At 37.3% G+C, this 19624-nt stretch overlaps 1 protein-coding gene across 1 annotated transcript in view; it reads left to right on the forward strand.

The window, feature by feature from the left end:
• The window catches only part of LOC136874381 (putative ammonium transporter 3), a 146302-nt gene extending 141431 nt beyond the window's left edge, over positions 1-4871 (forward strand). The window contains exon 10 of the mRNA XM_067148017.2: positions 4696-4871. Coding sequence (XP_067004118.2) covers positions 4696-4871 — 176 coding nt within the window. The remainder of the gene's footprint in view (positions 1-4695) is intronic.
• Positions 4872-19624: the final 14753 nt, after the last annotated feature.

Consider the following 19624-nt stretch of genomic DNA (forward strand, 5'->3'; position numbering starts at 1 on the left):
GAACCTGTATAGTGTGCAGTTCCTCCCTTTGCAGCAGCCAAGGTTATGGTTGCTATCTGTGCTATGAAAAATGGCAAGGCAACTAATTCAAACAGCATCCCAGAAGATAATTGGAAGAAGTTGAGACATCAAGGTGCAGAACTTCTAAATGATTGCCTTAATGAGTGCCTTGAGAAAAATGAGACCCCCTTCAATCTGGCAGAACAGCATTACAGTACCCATCTGGAAACGAAAATACAATGTCACTGTTTGTGCAAATTATTGTCCTATCTGTCTCCTCTGCCATAGCATGAAAATCCTTGCATGTGTGACTGATGTCTGTATTCGTAACATCGTCACTATCTCATCAAACCAGTGTGGGTTGGTGAAGGGTTGCCGAATGACTGACGCGATCCATGCTACCCCTCTGCTGATAGAAAGGCATTTGGATAAAAGAACAGTCCACACGGCATTTCTGGACTTAGAAAAGGCATTCCACCGGATGCCACATGAACTGATCTGGTACTCACTTTTTTCCCGTGTTGTTCTTGAGGCTTATGTTCACAGGATGTAACTCCTTTATAACAACACCACCAGTTTTGTCCACTGTGCTGCCAGTGTCCCTCAGGTGTTTAGTATTCAAGTGGGTGTCCATCAAGGTGCAGCTTTTATCACCAATGACGTTCATTCTAGGAGCAAGAAGTGCAATGTTGGACTGTGCATAGCCCAATGTTTTCAGGGCTACAATACCAAAACAATTTATTCCTAAATAGGTAAATTTTGTATTTCAAATTTCATTGTGTTTAATTGTGGCTTAAGTAGCTACATTAAATGTTTCATTTTTATTGTTTGAAGTTGTTGAATCCAAAAAGAAGTCATGGGAAGATTTTGGTAATAACCTGGAAAGGCTAGGTCAAGCAGCAGGGAAACCTTTCTGGACAGTAATAAAGAATCTTAGGAAGGGAGGGAAAAAGGAAATGAACAGTGTTTTGAGTAATTCAGGTGAACTCATAATAGATCCCAGGGAATCACTGGAGAGGTGGAGGGAATATTTTGAACATCTTCTCAATGTAAAAGGAAATCATCATGGTGGTGTTGCAAACAGCCAAGCTCATGGGGAGGAGGAAAATGATGTTGGTGAAATTATGCTTGAGGAAGTGGAAAGGATGGTAAATAAACTCCATTGTCATAAGGCACCAGGAATAGATGAAATTAGACCTGAAATGGTGAAGTATAGTGGGAAGGCAGGGATGAAATGGCTTCATAGAGTAGTAAAATTAGCGTGGAGTGTTGGTAAGGTACCTTCAGATTGGACAAAAGCAGTAATTGCACCTATCTATAAGCAAGGGAACAGGAAGGATTGCAACAACTATCGAGGTATCTCATTGATTAGTATACCAGGCAAAGTATTCACTGGCATCTTGGAAGGGAGGGTGCGATCAGTCGTTGAGAGGAAGTTGGAAGAAAACCAGTGTGGTTTCAGACCACAGAGAGGCTGTCAGGATCAGATTTTCAGTATGCGCCAGGTAACTGAAAAATGCTACGAGAGGAATAGGCAGTTGTGTTTATGTTTCGTAGATCTAGAGAAAGCATATGACAGGGTACCGAGGGAAAATATGTTCGCCATACTGGGGGACTATGGAATTAAAGGTAGATTATTAAAATCAATCCAAGGCATTTATGTTGACAATTGGGCTTCAGTGAGAATTGATGGTAGAATGAGTTCTTGGTTCAGGGTACTTACAGGAGTTAGACAAGGCTGTAATCTTTCACCTTTGCTGTTTGTAGTTTACATGGATCATATGCTGAAAGGTATAAAATGGCAGGGAGGGATTCAGTTAGGTGGAAATGTAGTAAATAGTTTGGCCTATGCTGACGACTTGGTCTTAATGGCAGACTGTGCCGAAAGCCTGCAGTCTAACATCTTGGAACTTGAAAATAGGTGCAATGAGTTTGGTATGAAAATTAGCCTCTCGAAGACTAAATTGATGTCAGTAGGTAAGAAATTCAACAGAATTGAATGTCAGATTGGTGATACAAATCTAGAACAGGTCGATAATTTCAAGTACTTAGGTTGTGTTTTTTTCCCAGGATGGTAATATAGTAAGCGAGATTGAATCAAGGTGTAGTAAAGCTAATGCAGTGAGCTCGCAGTTGCGATCAGCAGTATTCTGTAAGAAGGAAGTCAGCTCCCAGACGAAACTATCTTTACATCGGTCTGTTTTCAGACCAACTTTGCTTAACGGGAGCGAAAGCTGGGTGGACTCAGGATATCTTATTCATAAGTTAGAAGTAACAGACATGAAAGTAGCAAGAATGATTGCTGGTACAAACAGGTGGGAACAATGGCAGGAGGGAACTCGGAATGAGGAGATAAAGGCTAATTTAGGAATGAACTCGATGGATGAAGCTGTACGCATAAACCGGCTTCGGTGGTGGGGTCATGTGAGGCGAATGGAGGAGGATAGGTTACCTAGGAGAATAATGGACTCTGTTATGGAGGGTAAGAGAAGTAGAGGGAGACCAAGACGACGATGGTCAGACTCTGTTTCTAACGATTTAAAGATAAGAGGTATAGAACTAAATGAGGCCACAACACTAGTTGCAAATCGAGGATTGTGGCGACGTTTCGTAAATTCTCAGAGGCTTGCAGACTGAACGCTGAAAGGCATAACAGTCTATAATGATAATGTATGTATGTATGTTTATTGTTTGAGCAGGTTATTGGTATAACTTGAATGTTAAAGATTTTTCCATACATTTTTATGTTTTTCATAAGACTAGCATAATTAAATTACTTTAGATACGTACTTCCTGATTAACATCTTCATTCTGGATGGCTAACGCCTTCGTATGATACAAAAATCAGGTATGTACTATGTTACGCTCTTGTGTAATAACGTATTCAACTTCAGGAAGCAGACCTAGTTCCCTGCCAGGGTCCACGTTAAAATATTGTAGTGTTGAAAGTGTTAAGGAAATGAAGATATACCATGGCTTTTAAGTGACAGCAGCATTATACTAACACGTAACATTAATCATTCTCCTCCTTATTCTATACCTTTAGTTTTTTTACCGAATAAATACAACTTTGGTTTAATTTCAAGCATACAGTGACTTTAGTTAAAAGACATGTTTTAAATCACACAAAGTTATTTTAGTGTATTTACAAACACATTATAGCAAATGCCTAGCTGCCAGAAGAGGGTGAAGAAACTTGGTCATGTCAACAGTTCATGATTCATAAGTAGCGTGTGCCTTGGCCTCCTGTTTAGAGATTCACTTGAACAGGGCAGCCCATGGCTGGTGAATGAAGCAAGTTTGAATACATTCTGTTTTCTGGAGAACATGTCAGACTTTGAAAATACTTACATCCTTGAATTTATACACTCGTGAGCAATTGAACTAGAGATAGCTACTGTAGTGGGGAAGTGGCACTGTGCTCGGCCTGGCGAATGTAATAGGAGGGCATGGCAGGTAATAGCAAGGACGTCAGACCTTGTACGGGCTGCATGAGTAACAGCTGACTACAGGATGGGTAAGATTTGAGACAGCGCATTGATGCACTGATAACAGGAGTCACAGTTGACTAACTCAGATCATAAGAGCAGATAGATGGGTCACAGTGCAGCAGTGCCAATTCAATGCTGGAAAATGACAACATGTGAGCAGGAACATCTCCTCACCCTGGGATACTGAAGCAGGTGTCCCATGAGGGTACATCTGCTCAACATCTATCACAAGGCATGATGACTGACATGAGGAAAGTAAGAGCACCATTGGACTCTTAAAACATGGAAAGAGATTGCCTGGACAGCTGAGTTAAGGTACCAGATGATGCATGTCGGTGGCAGGGTATGAATGTGTCATCATTGTCAACCACATGAGGCAATGGATCCCTCTTGCCAGAAGGTTACAGTCAGGCTGGTGGTAATGGTATCCTTGTACAGGGACTGTTCACCTGGGATGAATAGGAGTCCCAGTACATCTGACAACGTTCCTCACCAGCAAATGTTACAGGAAAAAGGTGGCAGATCATGTTCACCCCCTTTGTTCGTCTCCAGCACCTTGAAGGTGATCTGTACCTGCAGCAAAACAATATTACAGCCATCACTCCTAAATTGTGGCTAACTGGTTCGATAAGCATGTCACGGGTGTGAAAAGGTTTGCCTGGCCCCTGAGGAGCCCTGATCTCAATCCCACCGAGCATGTCAGGGATGCTGGCGAGAGCGACCCTGTTCCAACCAATGTTTGTGGATTATGGGAGGCTGTGCAGTGATCATAGATTAGTATGGCTCCCCAATGCTTCTGGTGTCTTGTGGAGTCCATAGCACGTCGCATTGCCGCCATCATCAAGGTGAAAGGGACTACTGCACGCCACTAGCCAGGTATTTCCAGTTCAATTGCTCACGAGTTAAAGTATAGCAAACAGTGTAGTTCCATTTAAAAAATCAAGGTTAGTTCTGTATTAACTCAGCAGATACGGACATTCCAGAAGAATACTGCAAGTTCGATTACAAGTCTCTTGGTAACACTACTAGAAGTGCGAATAGATTTTTAATATTCTTAACAGTTTATAAGTTACTTGAGATGAACATTCTGGCTGACTAATCCTGTGAAATACCGCATGTTCCTAAATCCTCCACAACAAAACCCAGTCCTTAAGTACAAAACCTAATAAAATATTAAGATATACTTTTTTCTGTTTTCCAACAGGTCATGACCTATACTTAGAGAAGTACTTCAGCAAGAAACTTGGTGGAATTGTTGAGAAACAGAGGAGTGACATGAAGACTGCACCTGTAAAGGGGAACAAAATAGATCCTTCAAAAACTATTACCTCCATTTCTCTTGAGGATAAATATGGTCCCAAATATGCTTGGCTTGATTAATTTGACTGTTATATATCTGGTTTAACTTTACTCTCAAAGCTACTTTGTATAGCATATTTATGTACTAGAAATAGGGATTTCCTTCAGCATATTTTTTTATTCACTAAAAAGAACCAGTGTTAAGCATCAGTACAATCAAACCTGTTCACAATTTGAAAGTGCAATTAGCAGTTGAGGAGGAGAAGAGATTTGTGCTCATTACAGATATGAAATATTTTATTAGAACAGATCCATTTGTAATTGGCCAAGATAAAATATTTTGATACCAACACAGTCGTGTCTTTCACAGAAATGAGCTTGCTGTATTGAAAGTGTTTTGTGTCATTTGGTAATAGTTAACACTGCAGTGTCCGTGAGGAAGGATAGAGAGGAATAAGAGTCAGTCCCATATTTCTTTCCTCCATTTCTGTATCAATAGCCTTTTAAACCAACTAAGAAATTTGTGAAAATAGAGTGCATAAAAAAGAGGTGTGGCATGAGGATCAATTTGAATGTAAGTTTTCCCCCTGCTCTTAACCTGTCTCTATATTCTGTCTTACTACCATATTTTCTCATAGTTTCAATATTATACTAATACTCGTTATAAAGTCCCTCTAGTCCAAAAACAACTTCCTTCTCAGAGCTATCTTCCACTATCTTCAATATGGCAGAAGGTTTCGCCCATAGCTCATTCAGAAAGCATCTGCAGCAAACTATTTGCTCTTCTAAATTATCAATCGAAATCTACTTTCAACCTATTAGGTCATATATTATGTGCATAGTACGTGTTGAAGAGATTTTAAGTACAGAACAAAAATGGCCAATCTAACACCAGTGGGATACGAACCCACAACCTCTCGATTTTGTGTCAGTTACTCTACCAATTGAGTTATGGTGGCTTAGGTCATATTTGTTCTATTGGAAAGGATCTAAGCCACACGTCTGGCACTACTGCCGTCACACTGTAGAGAACGTGCACACTCGAAATCGGGAGGTTGTGGGTTTATATCCCTCTGGTGTCAGATTGACCATTTTTATTCTGTACTAAACATCTCTTCAACATGTACTATGCACGCAATACACGACCTTATAGGTTGAAAGCCGATTTCGATAAAAACGCAGTTGTGAAAATTCAATATTCATCTTCTAAGTTATCTTTGTACTTTTTTCTTTCTTTGTGTATCAGTTTCACAGCTCCATTCTTAATTACCAGCTTAAATTGTAGTAAACTGAATCTCTTAATTTGTAGTGAAAATTACATTATATTTCAATCTTCACAAGGTTTTAATTTAATTCATAAGAAGATCTTGTCCTAAGGAAAGAACTTCCAATAGTATTTTCTAAATCTAGAGTTTTTTTGTATGCAATTTCCTTGAAGATACTTAGGTTACTCAAAAGGTTACAAGTAAAGGTGGATGCAAATATTTTGGGGACTAAGGAAGGTATTCCATTTGCTAGAGGATTAATGTTGCACTTAAGCAAATTTTTGTCACTGCTATTGTTGTTGCTGCAGGAAATTTACTGTGAAGAGTTGTGTTTAAAAATGTTTAACCATGGAAAGGAAATTCTAAAAATGTCATTAGAGATAGCTGCAGAAGATGATCCAGCAGACAAAGATACGTCAATTAATAAGCAGTGGTGGCAATGGAACTTCAAAGTGTTCTTTTGTGTCTTAAGCACCCTATACACATACAAACATGGTTCCACGAACTTGGTCTCTTTCAAAGTTTGCGAACCAAGATAGCTTGTGTATGTTGTCTCACGAACCACTTTCGTGGAGAGCATGGATTTCTGTCGAGTTGGAAAACTTAGTTTGTGGAGTTGCCAGCGATGAACCATGTTTGTGCGTGTGTGGTGGTGCGAACGTGGTCTTCCTGTCCACTGTACAAAGTGATTACGATCGGCTGAGTTGATAATATGAGACCAGGCATTGGCAGTGAACGGTTGATAAGTACAATAGTCTGGATGGCAGGCAATGCGACCTTCATGCATCCTAGATTTTGACAAATTTTATAGTCTTTCAGAAGCTTTCCTTGTTTTTGAAAAGGGATATCAAGTGAATATAGAGACAGATATAAGTGGGAGGAGGTGTTACAGGAGCTACTGAGAATGACGCGAGAGAAGATAACCCAGACAGATTTAGCGTTTTTAACTGCAAGAGTTACTTAGTTGAAAAAAAGTTTTCATAGAGCAATTGGGAAAGTTAGAGAGTCGAAAAGTAAAATGGATTTATCGCAAGAGAGTGTCCATGTACCAAAATTTCATTTCTTCCCGACCAAGAGGAAATACAAAACTCAAAATCCAACACTGATGTTGCAGTCACTGAGGAAGGGGAGTTGGATGATGAAAGTCAACTACTGGAACTGCAGATAATAATCATTTGTGGCATTTTAATATTAGTATTTATTACACTGATTCTAACAAGGATTTAAAAGTTCAGTACATTATGTTTAATATTGTTCATTTTATACTGAGGATACCATTCGGTCCTGCCAGACAACTTTTCTCCGGCCATTAAAATAACTCGCATAATTCGATCTTTTTTTGTTTTTTAACAAATTTCTATATTTCATATCTGTACAATAATTCACAGGTGTCTTAAAAATGTGGGAATTACTTTGTAATGAATCATCATGTTTAATCTCTAATTTGTAATATGATAAACTGTACGGCAGTGCTATTGTATATAAAAGTAGTTTGTAAGTCAAAGTTCGAAGCTAGGAATGAGAATAAGAGCATGTATGAAGAAGAGATAACAGCAGGCCAGTCTGGGTAAAAGAAACAATAGCAAGAGGACATTGTAGGACAAATCTAAAATTAAATACCCAGTATATTGACACATGCTGCCATTTCATAGATGGGCTCCTTTCTCATCAATTCATTTCTTCTCTGAAGATTTTTCCCCTTAATTGGTATAAATACCCAGCCTCCAGATAAAGCTAAGAATCAAAAATGAGTTTTTGGGAAAGAGAACTTTTCCCTCTGCAAAAAATCAAATGATCATCAATGTGTCAACCAGTCATGGCCATCCATCAACGGCTGCTAAAGTCAGGTGGCAACCAGCCATAACCCATAGCCTGCATGGTTGCTATGGTTACACTTCTGTCACATATTTTGTTGAGTCACATTACACAAATTTTTGGACGACATATTTGACATATTTATGTCAAAAACAGAACAGGAAGAGTTGCTTGGATGAAGAGAAAGCCTATCCATGAAGTCATCAATGTGCGACTGTATAGAGTTCTTTCTTATCTCTCTTTCCGACTGCTCTTTATATTTTCTTATTGGTGTATTCTCTCTTTCCTGTCTTCAAGGAATATTTGTATGATTAAGTGATCAGTTTCCTTTATACACACAGTCTGCAAGTTATACATTTGTAGCTTGTATATATTACGTCACAGAAATTGATACAATATAGTTTTCTATTCACCTGATTGAGTGCATGATGGATATGTATCTTCTACATTACAAGTACACACTACTCATTGTTTTGTACCAATAAAATGAGTCTGGGAAGTTTTCGTGATGCACAAATGTGTTAAGAGCAAGCTTCTGTTGACTACAGCAAAAGCCATTATTTACCTTCCCAGAGTCCATTGTTCATTTTGTTATTTGAATGTAAACTACTCCTATCTAATTCTTTATAACAGGCTGTAATCTGTTATCCTTTACTGTAGTGCAACATTCTTTTACACAAGATACCTGGTATACAGAGAATATATAAAACTATTTAGATACTTGTTTCCTGAAAAATAAATTAAAAATTGTTGTTGATTGATTTTGAGGGCCTGGGATATTACGACAAACTGTCGGTATAGGTGTGAAAGCTGTTCAATGCAGTGACTGTAAATGTGTTAATAATTAACAAGAGATAAAAATGGGAAGGAAACAATTGAGGTCTTAAAAGAAATACTGTCAAAATATTAACACAAGGTTGAAATGAAGAAGCAGTAGAATAAGAAGAAAGCTGGATCTTTACTTCCTGCATCAAGACTAGAGATCTGTCAAGATGGCCCTTCATTGAGTTGTGTCCCATTTCTTTTTCCTCCTATTTATCTATATATTACTTGATTTGATATTTGTTTATACCTTTCCAATACTTGAAAGTAAAACTGAAATAATTTGTATCTTTTGCCTTGAGTACTAATTTCTAAATGCATGTAGATAAATTGTATTTTATGAGTATGCAGGTCCATATCAATTTAAACACTTGTTAATGTTAAAATTCATTTCAATTTCATGTTTCTTTAGTTATTTTCTTGAATTTATGCTGAAAAATCTAGAAAGTCCAGCAGTTGATACATTGATATTTTAACATTCAACTCTCTCCATTCGAAAATATCACTTCCATGGTAGAAACTCTATAAAGTGCTAATATTAATAATGCTAGAAAATGTTAAATTTAATTTTTAAAATGCAAATATTTTAATTTTAAAATAATAAAATCTGCCATCTCTATTATTTCCCTATTTCAATATTTCTATCACAGAAATAGACTAAAGCTCTCAACTTTAGGCTCATCTAGTAAGGTATGAGTTGGGTTAAATCGATGTAGAATTCAACAAGGAATATGTCCTTAAAATGATTCACATTACACTTCATTACCACTCACTATACTTGAAAGTGTATTAATACTGAAAGTAAGTAAGAATACATATTACTTCAAAATACTGTATTCTTCTTCTCACAGAATCTACCAGGAAAATGAGGATATTTTGCATGTATTGCGCCGTTCCCGCGTCCAGGTTGGGTCGCGTAAGATCCAGACTAGCTCGAACACAACATCAATTTCCAAATACAGACGAATTTCCGGGCTATGGGTTCCGTATCGAGATAAAACACCGTCGTGGTAGACTGCCTGATAAACAAAACCTACGCAACGGACGTCTCCTAGTCGCGAATCCAGTTCGTTTCCGAATATCATGGCATAATTCCTAATCTACATTCACTTAAATACTAAATAATCCTAGGAAGTCATTGAAAGAATAATTAAGTTTTATACAATACTATTTTATTAAAATAAAGAAAATCTTGAAATAGTTTCAGTATTTCGAATATCATGTAAAGAAATAAATAATAATCAATTAACGTCGCATCTCATCAATTACTTCCAAAGTATTTTCAAATTAGAGACCTCCAAATAAATAAGAAGAAACATGTTCAAAATATTTACAATCTCGATTGGGAGCTATAGAAAAATGTCAGACGTAAACTATTTACTCTGATTCAAATGTAGATAAAATGAAAATCACGCTTTTATATCTTTCATTCATCATCACATAATCTGGTTCTAATAACTTTCATTTGCTTTAATTAAGTATTCCCTAATCAATTCACAGTACAATAAACTCATTTGCCAGTAGCTAACACATTCAGTCATCAGGAATATTATTTGTTAAAGAAAACATTTTCTCGAATGTCACTGGAGTAGAACGCAGCCCGGAAGGTGGTTTCGTTGTGCAGAGAGAGACAGAAGTATGAGGTGCAGTGATACCAATTTGCCTACTCATAACAGCATGTATGTGTAAAAAATTTTTCATCCAGTTATATCTTTAATTCCAAAGCGACGACCTATATTTTTTGCGGGCTTACTAGTTTTGTGAAAGTCCAAATTAATTTTTAACATCAAACCCCGAGAAAGTGTTGAGGGAAATTTTCGAGATATTAAAGAAGTTAAATGGAAGTTGAGAGAAATGAAGGCAAAGTGCAGAAAGCATAACAGCATGAATGTGTAAACATTTTTCCTTCCAGTTATATCTTGAATTCCAAAGCGATGACCTATATTTTTCGTGGGCTTAAACATTTCCTAAAAGTCCAAATTAATTTTTAACATTAAAACCCAAAGTGTTGAGGAAAATTTTCGAGATATTAAGGAAGGTAAATGGACGGTCCAGTTTCAATGCCTTAGGATATTCGCTGTTTTTATACATATCAAATATTGTTGTACGCAGAACATTTTTATTGAAATCATCGAGGACCGTCACTGGCTTCTTCCTCTAAGGGTTCTTCTCTGGTGTCCTGAACACCGCATTATTTTTATTTCCGAAGCTTGTTTTATCCTCTGTATTGTTCGCAGGCCGATATCACACGCAAGTGCTGTCTTCTTTTGAAGCGTGGCAACATGGCGTTCCTCACCTTCTCTGCCTATGAACGCCTGCTGCTGCATGCTTACAAAATACAAATACACTTTAAATACTATTTCCTTCGCCTGTCGACGGAATACTTGTCTTTTTGCTCTTCCTGGATCTATCGTACACACGCAAATAGTTCCCTAAATTCGTTGATTATGATATTTACAAATAATACTCGAAATATTCACTCGTGACCCGCACAAACAGGCACCTCTTACTGAAATGATTCTATTGGCTCAGCGGAAAGCACGTCATACTACAAAGCGCGCGAATGTTACTGCGCAACCCTCTTCAAACCGCCTTCCGGGCTGCGTTCTACTCTAACATCTCACGTTTCAGACTTTTCCAAGTTCTCAATATTGTATTCCACTTGCATTGAAGAAAAGATAACTCTTTAAGTCATTCCACTATTTAAAATAAAATAACCAAAATATCATTACTGTTATTAGTTGAGTTGCTCATTAAAAATTAACATTACTTTAAAAAATAATTAAGTGCCAATTCCGTAATTATATATGACCTGATATTCAGCTATTACTCACATCTGACAAGTATACAATGTAATTCAACTAGATATTAAGTAATCTGATTGGTAAGAAGACTATCAGTCACCATAAACCTTCAGTTATGGATAATGTCACCAATGATATATAATGCAAATAAATAAGCTTCTAAGCTTGTCTTATCAGAATGAAAATATCTGGGGTTAGGAATTCGTACAGAAATAGGCTAGATTCATGCTATGTAGAATTATTTTCGATGATCAAATACGTGGTTGTTAAGATAAGCACGTTATTTGGATCGTAAATGGTACTATATAAGGCTTCCTGAAGAATTAGCATACGTTTGAGAACCAATTATAATTATTCTTTATCACAAATTGCGTGAATTGACCTAATTTCATTGCTAAAATTATCTCTATCTTCATTTACGATGTAACAATAATCATCATCATCATAATTATTCCTCATAACATTCTTCTTCTTCTTCTTCTTCTTCGTTTTGCCTCGTGACTGAGGCGTCGTGACTATCATAATATTCAGCCTTCTAGCCGATGAACCATACTCCGCCATTCTTCCCTATCTAAAGCTTTCAATGTGGTTGCTCTGACAGAACACTGTAGGGGGCCATTCACCATGTCAATCCATCGCGTTGGTGCTTGTCCTCGTTGTCTGGTTCCCTGGGCTTTGCCCTCAACAATCAGCTTTTGAAGACTACCATCTCAGCGCATTATATGTCCAAAGTAGCGTACAATCCGCTGAGAGACCTTACACGATAGACGAACTTTTATCTGAAGTTGGTTCAGGATTGATGTGTTCGTGCGATGAGCTGTCCAAGGAATCCTTAACATTTTCCTCCAGCACTACATTCCAAAGCTCCGTTCACAATCACACATAACATTCTACCATTCTTCATATACAACTCTTTCATTTCATATTACACCACATCTCATGTTTGACCCTGTATTACAATAACATAAACCGAGCTCAATAGCTGCAGTCGCTTAAGTGCGGCCAGTATACAGTATTCGGGAGATAGTAGGTTCGAACCCCACTGTCGGCAGCCCTGAAAATGGTTTTCTGTGGTTTCCCATTTTCACACCAGGCAAATGCTGGGGCTGTACCTTAATTAAGGCCATGGCCGCTTCCTTCCCACTCCTAGCCCTTTCCTGTCCCATCGTCGCCATAAGACCTATCTGTGTCGGTGCAACGTAAAGCAACTAGCAAAAAACAATAACATAATAATTCATCTCAACTTGACGCATGTTATTCTCTCATCGTTAATCATCCATCTAAATATTCTATTTTGTTCTCAAACTTTCTTCAAATTCCATAAATTATGTTATTATGTCTTCCTACGACATTATAATAACCTATATATGATCTCATTTCATCTCATCTTAACAGTACATGCCTTAATGTAAACCTAATGTTAACCACAATATCAAATAATATTGCATTTACACCGATTAACCTCTTTTCATTCAACATTGGCAACATTACAAACGCAAAAATTAAATTATCACTGGTAAATCACTTCCTACTCCAATGGACTTGTCATTCATGTTAGATGATTACCTAATAACCTCTGATACTGTACATTTAGTTGACTATTCACGTAACATCACTCCTTTAGGAAACTTAAAATAGCACTTCATATGAATCTTTCAAGAAAGGAAATATAAAATATAAAATGGCACTTTCAAAACAAATATTATCTGAATTACTCACGAGAAGAATGAGCTTAGTTAACTTATATTTTTCCTCCTGCTTTCGTTGTCACTGTCACACATCCAGCTGGCTAGGACATGCGGTGTTCGGGTTCACGGCATCATATCAGCCTCTTTGAAATGCTAGGGATGGTCATTGCTCATCTCTGGTCCCATGGGCTCGACTTGTCGTTCGTGTCACCATCATCTAGGTAGCCTTCGCCTCTGCTTTTCTAGCACATGACGTAGTTGGTTTCTTGCGCAGTGTAAACAGAAAAGCACATCAACATGGTCATTTTCGTCATCTTCCAGATACAAAGCCTACTATGATCTATTGATAATCTGTAACTACTGCTTCTTATAATGATATCTTATGATGTTTTAGAGTCTTTCAATATGTCTAGCAAGGTTTCAATTTGACCGTAATATAATCTTTCTCTATGTTTTGCGCAACAGTTGTTATTATTCTGTAACTTCTTAAGATTGAATTCCTTTCGTTATGTATGTCTTCTTGCCGATATCTCGTGATGTAGCACTGAGGTAATCTGCCAATTAGACTGTGCAGTTTTATATTACAAAATAGTAAGAATTCTCTACCGCCGATGATTTGTACTGTTCGTATAGTCGTTTACTATTATTTATCTTTAGTTATACACTTCTTTCTTCTCAATCAGCCTTCTTCTCTAATTGATTCATGTAGTGCTCTCCAGTGAAATCAAATTTTTTTTCTCAATAATAAATTTTAACAATATTCTGACGTCGTCTTTTCTCACCGCCTTCTATAATTCCTTAGCTTCTTTTACCTGAAGAAAATATCTTTCTCTTAACATTTATGAACACGATGTTTTATTTCTGGTGTTCTTACGGCATAGTCACCATTTTTGCTCCAGATAAACTTCACTGCAAAGAGTGAAATGGCACAGTATTAATATTTATAATAAAAGCAGAAGTGATTGAAAGAGACTGGTATAATTAAGATGATGTGTTCTGCAGAAAGTTTATTTTTTCAATATTCTGACAAGTAACTCTTAAAAAATGGACACATTTTACTGTACTTGGTTTTACGAAGAAATACAAATGGTCCAAAATCACACAATTTACATACAGTTCCAAGGTCTGTATTGTTATTTCTTATTTCTAGCTTCAAAACAGAATCACCAACATAGTAGTGTACATAGTAATTGTCTGCCTCTGTAGTGTAACAATTGTCACCATAAGCTGCCATCTTTGGTGGCCTGGGTTCGATTTCCAGTACTATCAGACTGGCTAGCATGTTGCCCCAAACGATAAAAAGCTAAAGTCAAAGCCAACTATGTTTATGTGTGTACAACAGAATATTAATTCATTGTGGAGTGAGAAGCTACCATTCTATGGAGTGTTCAAGGACAGATGGTTAGAATACGGAAATAGCCACAACATTTAACAGACGTAAACTCTGGGTTGGAAGATTTCAGTAATTTTTAAAAGACCCTGATTTTAATAAATTGATTATTTGTAGGTAAATGACAAGGCTGATATTTTAATAATATTGTAAATAGAAGTGTGCAGTTTTGAGTTTATTACCTATTATATACAATTTAGAGATGTTTAGAATTAAACATGTTATGCAGGTTATAAGAGGAATTGTTAAGAATGTGACTGGGGTTAAATGATAATTAAAAGTAAATAGGTCCAAGAGATATTTGGTAGCTTGAGTAAACCACTGAGGAAGAGGACACTAAAGTCTTTGAAACATGTATAGTGTATTATGTGATAATAAATAATTAAGTATTGAAAAGGCTGATTTCAAATATAACAGTGTATTTATTGGAGTAGAGTTAGTGGGGGCTTGGTGCACTGCAGAACTTGTTGGCAAGCTGGTGCACCAGAGTTCTGTGCCCAGCACACAAAATCTGGACAGGCCTGCTCCATATACAAACAAAATTACACACTTTCTTTCTTTTAGTACAGATAACAGAAATGCAAGTTTCTCTGATCTTGTGGTAATCTTATTTCATACAACTGAATTGTGATTCTGGCAATCACCACAAATTATTAAGCAGGCCTATGAAACTGGAAATCTTCATGTCATATGCAAAAATCAGGCACATCCAAATTCTTTACATTTTGCAGAGAATTTTGTTCTGCATCTTCAAAAGAAAATCTTGTCTGTTCATGAGGAAGACTGCTCCAGAAGCCATCAAAGTAAACTTTTTCTCCCAGCTTTTTGATTCTATAGCTTCAATTTAGAGTAACACAGTATCAGATATCTTCAGGATGTTATGCGTAGAAATTCATAAAAAGATACTGAAGAATAGATCTGGAAGGGTAGGTGTAATCTTAAAGTAAGATTCTAATGACTAAACTACTACCGTATTTACGCGAATAATCCCCGCACCCTACCTTTAGGAAGTCTCATTTTGAAAAACAAAATTGACTGAAATTTCTTCCACCAAAAGAGTAATGTAGGCATAAACAACCATTTCATATCACCCCGCGAGTTCCACGTGGTCTTTAAGCAAATACGAACGTGTAAATTTACGGATATACCTGCTTTGCTTGAACATATTTGAGATTCTGCTTCTCCGCACACTGCCTGTTACATGATATTGTGGCGTTCCTTAAAATGCTGAATAAAAAAGAATTACGATTTCACTTGAACTTAGCAACTATGAAACACACTGTCGACACAATGAAGTGAAACTGCGGAAAGTTACCCCTGCATGTTCCAGAAGACTCATTCTATCGTAACATGGAGAAATTTTGAATTTAAATTACTCTGTAAAATACTATTTTTTACAATGTAAAGGCAGTTAAGTCTGAATTGTTTTCTGTTTAAATTTGACAAAAGGGGACAGTTTTCTTCCATCTGCGGTTACACAAAGCATAACTGCACTCCCAACATCGAAAATTGGGTGCGCAGGAGCGTGTTGCTAATCTTGAGGCAAATAAAACCTGCACCCCAATTTCGTGCCTCAAATTAAAAAAAAATATGCGGGGATTATTCGCTTAAATACAGTATTTTAATGCCACACAAGCTAATATACAAGAGCACAGAGGTTTGGCCCTATTTGCATACTCAAGGGTAGTAATGCCTTTAAGTCAATAAGGTGATTTAAAATTGATATAGAAAAAAACTAGTTTTCAAGTCATTTAGGATCCAAACAATAAATGAATATTAGAAAAGCTCTTGAGGAAATCTCTGTCTCTGGAGCAGTAATCAAATGATAAACAAGGAAAATCTTATAAATCGAAGAGGAAAATAATCCACTATAAAAAAAAGAGAATTACTGGGCATTCTCTAGAAAAATCACTACAAGCATGAATTTGTAATTATTAAAAAACAGTACATAAAAATATTTTACCTTTTAATCCAGAAATGACCCATTGCTGATGCCATTCACTCCACTCCACTAGAAGATTGAACTCTACAACAGCAAGTCTCATTAAGTTTACGCTAATTCTATTACTAACATGATAATAAGAATATTTAACAGACTCTAGTTCAGATGATCTTAACATAGTTGCCACACCAGACATCGTCGACAGTCCAATTCTGAGAAGAAATATGGCCTTTAGTTTGAGTGATTCTTTTATGAGAGAACATTATGATCATAATGACCAATTGTTCAGCTTTATCATGAGTTAAAATTTACATAATGAATATTTAGGAATCTGGTGAAGTCATTTTTGTAGACAATACTACAAGCTTTCAATCAAGTCAGAGTGAACTCTAGGCCCATAGTGGGAGGTTAAGTTATGAAAATAGGTCATGGCAATTTTCTAATGATGACAGCAGAGAGACTCCTCTCTTTCATCTTCCTTATCCACTTTCCTTAGGTGAATTCTCATTCTCTTGTAGCAACAACAATGTTAAGAATTATATACTCTGCCAGTGCTAGCAACATACCTACTGTCATTATCTGTTAGCTCATTTTCAGATGTGTTGCTGCTACAGTTGTTTTCGTTATCTAATTCACTTCCATGCCAACAACTTCAGTTTCGGTACCTACTGCATCACGTTGAGCACATTCGTCCTCACTTTCACTCATTTCTTCACTAACGTCATATTCTTCTTGTAATACCGGGTGAGTAGAATAAAGCGGAACAGCTCCGACTGTGCGTGGGAATTCTGATCGAGTGAGTCAGCCGGTGACAAAAAACAGTGTTGATGTACTGCGCCAGGTTTCAGTCTTTGTTGAACGTTTGCAAACGTGGTTCGTTGGTGACATTAATACAGTGAGTGAATTCAGTAAAATGGCTCAGGTGGCTCAAGTCAGGTATAGGTATTCTGTTCTCCAAACAGTATTCATTTACAATTCATACGTCTATACAGAAAGTGCGAGGGCCGTAAGGAGATTATTTCAAGAGAAGTTTCCTGATGTTCAAGTTCCAGGTCAGACTTCGATTTGTAGATTAATAAATAAATTATTTCAATTTTAACTGTAAATTACGTAAGACAGGAAGTCTTCTTAATAAGAAACGTAATAAACTGTGCACAGTGCTCACACAAGAAACAGTGGGTAACATTGGTAACACTCTGGAAAGGTCTCCTACAAAATCAATTTCACGACTTGCTCAGGCAATGGAAATTTCCGATGGTTCTATTCGAACGGGTACAAAGTTACTGAAGTTAGAGCAGTATAAAATGACTGCAGTGCAAGAATTTAAACCAGGTGACCCTGCATTATGAATGTGATTTTGTGAATGGGTTTTGAATGCAATACATGACTGAGAAATTGACCCTAATATAATGTTCTTTTTGGATGAATCGTGGTTTTACCTAAGTGGGTGTATTAATAAACAAAATAATCATTACTGGAGTAGTGAAAAGCTTAATCAGCTTCACCAAGTTCGCCTGCATGATGCAAAAATAGGAGTGTGGTGCGCTATTGTGTTGTTTTGTGTTGTTTGCTTGCTTGTTAGTTAGTTAGTTAGTTAGTTAGTTAGTTAGAAACAGCTTAAGCGACAATGTATTTACTAATCAGATCAAAAATTAGATGGATGGTTTTTCCAGCGTTTGCTCTATTAACCAGCGTTTCGTCTTAGGTCTGACACTAGACTCTTCAGAGTGGGATGTGTCAGACCCTACCCACTGACGCTGGGGTGTATGCAGGTGAACTTATCAGAAGCTTATTTATGAAGCACAGTCTGATAACTGCATACGGGAGCTAAAACTCCACAATGGAAATAATGCCCGCCTAGCAATTCCAGACTGTGCTTCATAAATAAGCTTCTGATAAGTTCACCTGCATACACCCCAGCGTCAGTGGGTAGGGTCTGACACATCCCACTCTGAAGAGTCTAGTGTCAGACCTAAGACGAAACGCTGGTTAATAGAGCAAACGCCGGAAAAACCATCCATCTAATTTTTGATCTGATTTTTGATATGCTCTATTGGTGGAAAAGAATCTAATTCCCTTCATGGGAACTTAGAATTCCATTTCCAAATGTATTTACTGCAAACTTCCTGTCACGCATGCACCTCCCGTGTGCACGCTGCGCTGCTGGGTTGTGGGACTTGGGACTGGTTCCGCTTTATGTTGCTCACCCTGTATATTATCACATGCCAAGCGATTTCGATACATACTTTCACATGGCACAAACAGTTAAGATGTAATCAGATCAAACAATAATGAGCTCCATACATCAGCAATGCACTCAGTGAAGAGGACAAGAGCACCAAAATACAGCGTGTCCAGCTTGAATGTGTAATAAAATAAAAATTAATATCTTGAGAAGTAATCGAGATAATCATTGGCAGTTTGGTTCTACAAGTAGAGAAAATAAAAATGTTTCTTTACATACACATTAGGCTACACCTCAACATGCGTAACATTAGTGGTGCGACAGACACGGAATCTATTGCACTGCCCCACCCCCCTTCAGCGTGCGTGCTTGGTGTTGTGGGCCGATATCAAAAGCAATCTACCAGTTTCCCGAAGGCATATGTACCATTTCCTGATTGATATGTACGTGGGGAACATCGTCACTTGGTTGCAGTTCATACTCCAGCCGAAAACAACGTTCTACAAGCCTAACATACAGCTTGCAGGACACGAGCTGTGTTGCGCAGCCGTCTGAACTGCCTAACCTTCAAAGAAGAGAGACAGATGAGGCACTTATCTCGCAGGCCAGTTGTATGTTGGGATGCTTGCTTAATTAATAATTCACAAGTTAAATGCAGTTTCCACATTTAAATGCAGCATGCGAGCAACAAAACACATGGAGAGAGGTGGAGTACAGTTTCAACACCTGTTGTGCCCTTAATGGTGCGTGTATCGAGGTGGGTTAGATTTGTAAAAAAAAAAAAAAAAAAAGTTTCTCTACTTTAGAAACAAACCAACAATAATTATTTCTATTACTTCTCAAGATATTCATATTTAATATATTACACATTCAAGCTGGGTACCCAGTAAGTTGAAATGTAACAAGTAATGTACTCTGTAGAT

Source organism: Anabrus simplex, chromosome 5, assembly GCF_040414725.1.
Source record: "Anabrus simplex isolate iqAnaSimp1 chromosome 5, ASM4041472v1, whole genome shotgun sequence".
Classification (NCBI taxonomy): domain Eukaryota; kingdom Metazoa; phylum Arthropoda; class Insecta; order Orthoptera; family Tettigoniidae; genus Anabrus; species Anabrus simplex.